The sequence below is a fragment of the Pagrus major genome, chromosome 4 (genome assembly GCF_040436345.1).
Source record: "Pagrus major chromosome 4, Pma_NU_1.0".
NCBI classification, from domain to species: domain Eukaryota; kingdom Metazoa; phylum Chordata; class Actinopteri; order Spariformes; family Sparidae; genus Pagrus; species Pagrus major.
The window spans coordinates 24,007,762-24,013,761 of NC_133218.1; the positions used below are offsets into that span (position 1 = coordinate 24,007,762).

The following is a 6,000-nucleotide window of genomic DNA, read 5'->3' on the forward strand; positions in this document are numbered from 1 at the left end:
CACATAGTATTAGCACATAATCACCCTGCTTTTTATTATTTTACATGCAAAAGTAATGTTTGACAATTTAATCACTACTATAAATACATCTGAAACACTTCATATTAGGAAACATATATTAACCATTATGTAGTTGCTTATTACTGTAGCTAGGAGCATATTGGCTCTCATATCATTATAGTGCACTTATTAAGCCCATATTCTGCATGATCATTTTTTGAGAGTTTTACCTCAATAACCTCATAATTACTGTTTATTGATAGTACGTGAGGATGTTGTTGTACATGACTTATGATCCTAATATACTTTTGTATGGGCCTTATAAGTTGGTAGTACCACACGAATAGTCATTCTCCCTTGATAACACTTCATACATGTTCTTATTTAACAAAACACAAAGCTACAAGTGTTATAAGTGTCCATATAACTCTAAATCAAGTCTTTCTGACTCAGAATATGTTCCAAATTCTAGGTTCAGGTCTTGTTTTGGTCACTTTTGGTTCCCTTGGTTCTGCTGAGCTCCTGGCCGCTTTATGATCACATGACTTCCATGTCACCACCACCAAGCTCTTTTCTAGATTACACTATACACACTTCACTTTAAATTGATCAATCCACAAGTTGTAAAGTTAGAGTTAGAAAAGTTTGCAACTAAAGTCAGCCTATGAAGACGGACTAGTGATTAGATGAGTATCCGTGTCCGGCATGATGACGTTTAATGTCCCTGACAACTTACAGTATGTAGTCTCATTTAGCCCCTTGTTAGCAACTGCCTTTTTAAGAAGTGTAAACACTTTCATCAAGATGTTGTGTATTAACTGATGTATTTTATGTTGTAGAACAAAACTAAAATCTATTAAGCTCATGTTAACCACAGTTGACCTTATTTCAGGCATTTAACCAAAAACCCATTCAAAAAACCCCATTGACTATGAGACGAGGGAACTGGAAGTGCAAAAATGCTAACATATTTCCAGGTTTTCTGAATAATTCCTGCAGCACTCTATGGATGTCAAAAGTAACTTCTTCACAGAATTTACAGCAATACTTGAAGAACGTCCAGGTTCCAGAGCGGGAGTCATTTACGATACACTAGGGAAATAATTGCAGAGCACATTGCCATTCACTCTAGCAGTGTTAAACAATTTTCTCCTTCTCCATCCACAGGTGTCTCACGACTTTGCCATTAATTTCAACCCAGAGGATGATGAATGTGAAGGTATGGACAGGCCTGTGCACAGCTACTCTGAAAAGTGCATCTCTATGTTGATGATACATCTGTGGATTTAACCTCTTTAACTTGTGTGAGGCAGAAATTCTTTGCTAGACTGCAGTGAATAATTTGTCTGATTGTACCTTTAGGTTTACAGACACTAAAGTGTAGATAACGATACTGATGTTTCGTGCTACTGTGCTCTCTTTGTTCAGAGATCCAAGGAGTGGTTGAAGCATACCAGAACTGCCTTCCAAAGATCCAGTTGTATGGCCCAACCAATGTCTCTCCCATCATTAACAGAATAGCCAAGCTGGCAGCAGGCGACGGCAACATTAAAGATGCTTCTGTGAGTGTCCCTTTATACTCCATTAAAAAAATATGTGGATGTAATACTGGGTTTGTTGTTGTGCATCCCACTGAGTTCCCAGAGTGAGCAGCCTCTGGTTCACCTCACTGTGTATGGTAATGATGCCCTACAGCGCAAAAAGCCCATTGTCGAACAAATGAGTATTCTTTAAATTATGGATTGAAACCATAAAGTGCTGTATTAGTGGTGAATTTTTTGGACAAATTTCAATATCAAGACCTTTTTTGGCTAGAAATTAACACATGAGCTACAGTTAAAATATGAATAATAAGTTACTGTGCTGCTTATCTTTCCTTCACATCGCTTTGGGAGTAAAAACACTTGTCTTTCATCTATTTACTATCTTAAATTACCCACCGGCTACATGGACATCGTGTTGTGAACCATTAAACTCCTGTAATCGCTGACCTTCATGTAATTATTATCTCCACAATGTCAGCCCTTATTTGATCAGTAAATGAGCTGCAGTAAACAATTAGGCTTTCAGGGCATGCAATAGAAATGCACATACTGGCAACATTCAGTAAAACATTTAATAGTCTTGCTACCAATAAACTAACCACTTCTCATGGGAACCATCAGAAATGCTTAAGTATATTGTGCCATGTTAATATTCTTGTACTGTACTATTCATATTATCCCGTTCAGTAGACACATGAAAGTAATTTCACACATATGCTCTTTCACACACATAAAATCTCTCTGCTGCTTTTTTTTTTTTTATTTAGCCGCTCCGTCTTTTGTTTTTAATACACACTTTATCTTTATCTGCTCTTGTTTTCTGTCACACTTTAACAAAGTGGCAGACACACATAAACTTATCTTCTCAGTGGAGGCTGTAAAATTATTCAACACAGCATGAAAAGACTAATCAGACATAAATACCCACTGAGAGGTGTCCTTGCTTACAACTGCACGTTGCCAATGTTAAAATGGGTCAACAAAAAAATGGATTGATTCACACTGAAAGCTCTAATGTTCTTCCAGAGATACCACATCCTGCTCATCCTCACGGATGGCGTGGTGACAGACATGGCAGACACACGTGAAGCCATTGTACGAGCCTCCTACCAGCCTCTCTCCATAATCATTGTCGGCGTGGGCAATGCAGACTTCACAGACATGCAGATTTTGGATGGAGATGATGGAGTCCTACGATCACCGAAGGGTGAACCCGTCCTCAGGGACATTGTGCAGTTCGTGCCCTTCAGAGACTTCAAAACGGTCAGTTCATTTCTCTCTCTTTAAATCTTGACTCTCAGTTTTCTCTCCAGCCCCACTCCTACTGCTGTGCTGGTGATGCTCATGGACATTAAATTTTTTTATATAACGTCCCCCTCCTTGTTATTTAAAAGAGCAGGAGGCTCTTGCTGGCTTTGCCAGTGCTACAGATGGGCATCATGAACTGGAGGAGCTCCAGAAATTTCTTCAAAACAAGAATGTATTCTAAATGTAGCTACATGCAATCAGCAACATTTCAGCTGCACAAATATACTGCCTAGATGTCTCATATTCTAAACAGAAACATTTCCCAAATGTTTTGTCACATTATTGTATACTTTCTATGTATGTATGGATGGCAGATGGCAGATTAAAGGCAAACATAATTAAATACATGAGTGCAGATACCTAACAAATGCTGATGCTTCCATACTGGTAACAAGGTGATGATAGGTGAGGAGCTAGTATCAAAATGATTTGAATAATCTTCAGTCACCAGATCTTAAACCAGTTAAAGGGTAACTCCATCAATTGTACACATTAAAGAGTGTTAACAGGTCTTTGGGAGTACCACTGCACATGTAGCAATACTCCCCAAGAACTTGTGAACACACTTTAATGTGTAAATTGTTACCCTTTAATGCACAAAATTAAACACTACTACTTTCAGCAGCTATCTTTGTTCCGATAGTCATCTTTTTCTTTTCTTTCTTTTTTTTTTTTTTACTATTTTATGTCTATCTTTTATGAAAGACAAGAGCTTTGACCATACAGGGAGAGTAGAACAAAATATGCTATTTAGTTTCATTATTGAGTGTGTAGTGTATTGTCTCTTTTCTTTCCCTTTATGGAAGTGTTGTAACAAATTCTTGGTGATCTTGGAGAGAGAGTTGATTGTTGAGTCTCATTCCCAGGTTGTCAAATAAGATTGCTTTGGTGTTCGGTCTGAATAGAATAGTACTGGTCATCCCTCCAGCAGAGTTACAGATATGTTGAGAATCTGTGCAAGGAGCATTGAAGCTCTTCTTCTTGGCTTGACTAAACGCTCAAGAGACTTTAAGCTGGGTTTTCCTTTAATTGTTGACCCATCTGCGTAGTTTAACTGATTATTTATTTTAGGAAATAGGATTATGAGTATCTCACTCCCCTTCTCCGCTAAGTAATGTGTCCCAACTTGGCACATAAATTCTAAGTAATCTCGACACATTTATTGCACCGGCCTGCACATTTGAATTAAATGATGCCCTTATGTAATGAGTTAAATGCCTCTGAAAATACATTTTGAAATATGCTGTAACAGCAAACTTTATTAACACGCTTGTCTAACAAAGAAAAATCTCTCTAAAAAAAATAAATAAATAAACTGCACTGTTTGAAACACTGCATATCTTACTAGTCATTTTCATGGAGCTCTTGGGATCAAGAGACTTTTTCCAGCATCGTGAGCAGAATAGTTTAAAATAATGTCTGACACTGACATATCTCTTTTAATTTGTCTGAAACAAAGAAAGAAGTTCTTACACCACCCACAGTCCCCTGATCAGGAAAAACACTTAGAAGCTCCACTGGAAAATGTTGTGTATCTCAGATTAAAATAATCTTTAACAGTTGTTGTGACACCTCCAGCTATGCTCTGTCTCTTTTGCAGGCTTCCCCTGCAGCGCTGGCCAAATGTGTTCTGGCAGAGGTGCCCAAGCAAGTTGTTGAGTACTACAGCCATAAGGCCATCTCCCCTATGTGTCCTGTGAGGGAATCGCTGACCCCAATCCTTAGCCCGGTCGCCACCACCCCAACAGAATAACCACCCACCTGTCTCCTGGGACCGAGCTTTGACCACAGCACCAGTCCGGCAAACTGAGAGAGAGAGAAAGGACGCATGCCTCGTGATTTTGGACAAAGGACTGAAGAGAAAATCTTTCTAAATGTGATGTTACCCATTTATTTCCCTTCCCCACTGCTATCAAAGTGTTTACACAAGAATGGTGCGACAGAGACTGTGGGTTTTTTTTATTTATCTGCTCAGTGTGGATACAGCATTTCTCCCTGGGTGTGCAAATTGACCATCCAGCTGTTTCAGCATCATGAGTCCAGGCGGATTGTTTTTTTCTCCATAGTTTTTATGCATGAAGGCCAATCCCTCAGCGCTGATCTCATCGATCGGATGCACGCTTATTATTCCTCACTGAACATGAAATTCAGCACCTATTATGTTAATGTTTTCCTCGTCAGATAATTTTAAAAGATGTACTGCTCAGTGTTGCAATCAAAATTAGATTGCTCGACTTGAACAAAATTAAATTCAGATATTACAGATGAATAACAAGAAGACCTTCCATCATGTACTTAAATCCTTCTGGCTGCAGGATTGGCTTTATTTTGGATTATGGTCATTAATTCCAGACATTGGAACAGATTAGTGGAAAATCACTAATGCTGAATTTTCTAGCACAATATAAATTAACTATTATGATCTTTTTGCTAAAATTAAAGAGTGCACCAGCATGAACTATGAATGACACCAGCTCTACCTAGCAAATGCAAAAGCAAACAATGCTGAGTATGTTTGGCAGTTGGCAGGTGCAGGTTGCCGGGTTAGTGTATTCTGTCTAAAATGATTAGCTAAATAACAATAATTAGCTGAACCTTCAGTAATTAGGCCCTCTTAAAACCAGGTGAAAAAATGGCAGCAATGGAAAAATGTTTGTTATATCTGATGTGTCACTGCTTCAGACCTGTTCACCTCGTCCATCTGTGAAGCTGCAAGTGACTTAACTTCTGCGATATCTGCTATAGCTCGAGCTCTTTTTGTGCTTTTTCAGTTACATCAGTCAGTCAAAGAGAGACAGAAAATACAGTCAGGCCATCAGGTTGAAGGAGGAGACGAGTTTGGGTTGCTGTGCAGCAACAAAATGTTGCACAGAGCTGCCTTCTTTGAGGTTAGCCGTGATCAAAACCCAAATAACATTTTTCTCCAAGAGAAGATGAATGATTGCACCGTATTATTTAGTCTTTTGTGAGCTGGCAGCAGTATAAGGTGTGAAAATTACGCTTCACGTAAGGTGCATCCTTTCCCCCTGAATTGTTTGTTATTGTTGTCATCCCTGAACCAGTTGTCGAGCAGGTAGCATCCTTCATGTTTCTGCAGTGTGTTTATTTATTTTTCCTTTCTCCTGCTTTTTATATGCAATATAATTCC

General features: G+C 38.7%; 1 protein-coding gene across 1 annotated transcript in view; it reads left to right on the plus strand.

Moving 5' to 3' along the window:
- Positions 1 to 4,605, plus strand: part of cpne7 (copine VII) — a 37,182-nt gene extending 32,577 nt beyond the window's left edge. Inside the window, exons 12-15 of the mRNA XM_073464433.1 lie at positions 1,168 to 1,219; positions 1,429 to 1,562; positions 2,571 to 2,807; positions 4,453 to 4,605. Of these exons, the coding sequence (XP_073320534.1) occupies positions 1,168 to 1,219; positions 1,429 to 1,562; positions 2,571 to 2,807; positions 4,453 to 4,605 (576 nt within the window). The remainder of the gene's footprint in view (positions 1 to 1,167; positions 1,220 to 1,428; positions 1,563 to 2,570; positions 2,808 to 4,452) is intronic.
- Positions 4,606 to 6,000: the final 1,395 nt, after the last annotated feature.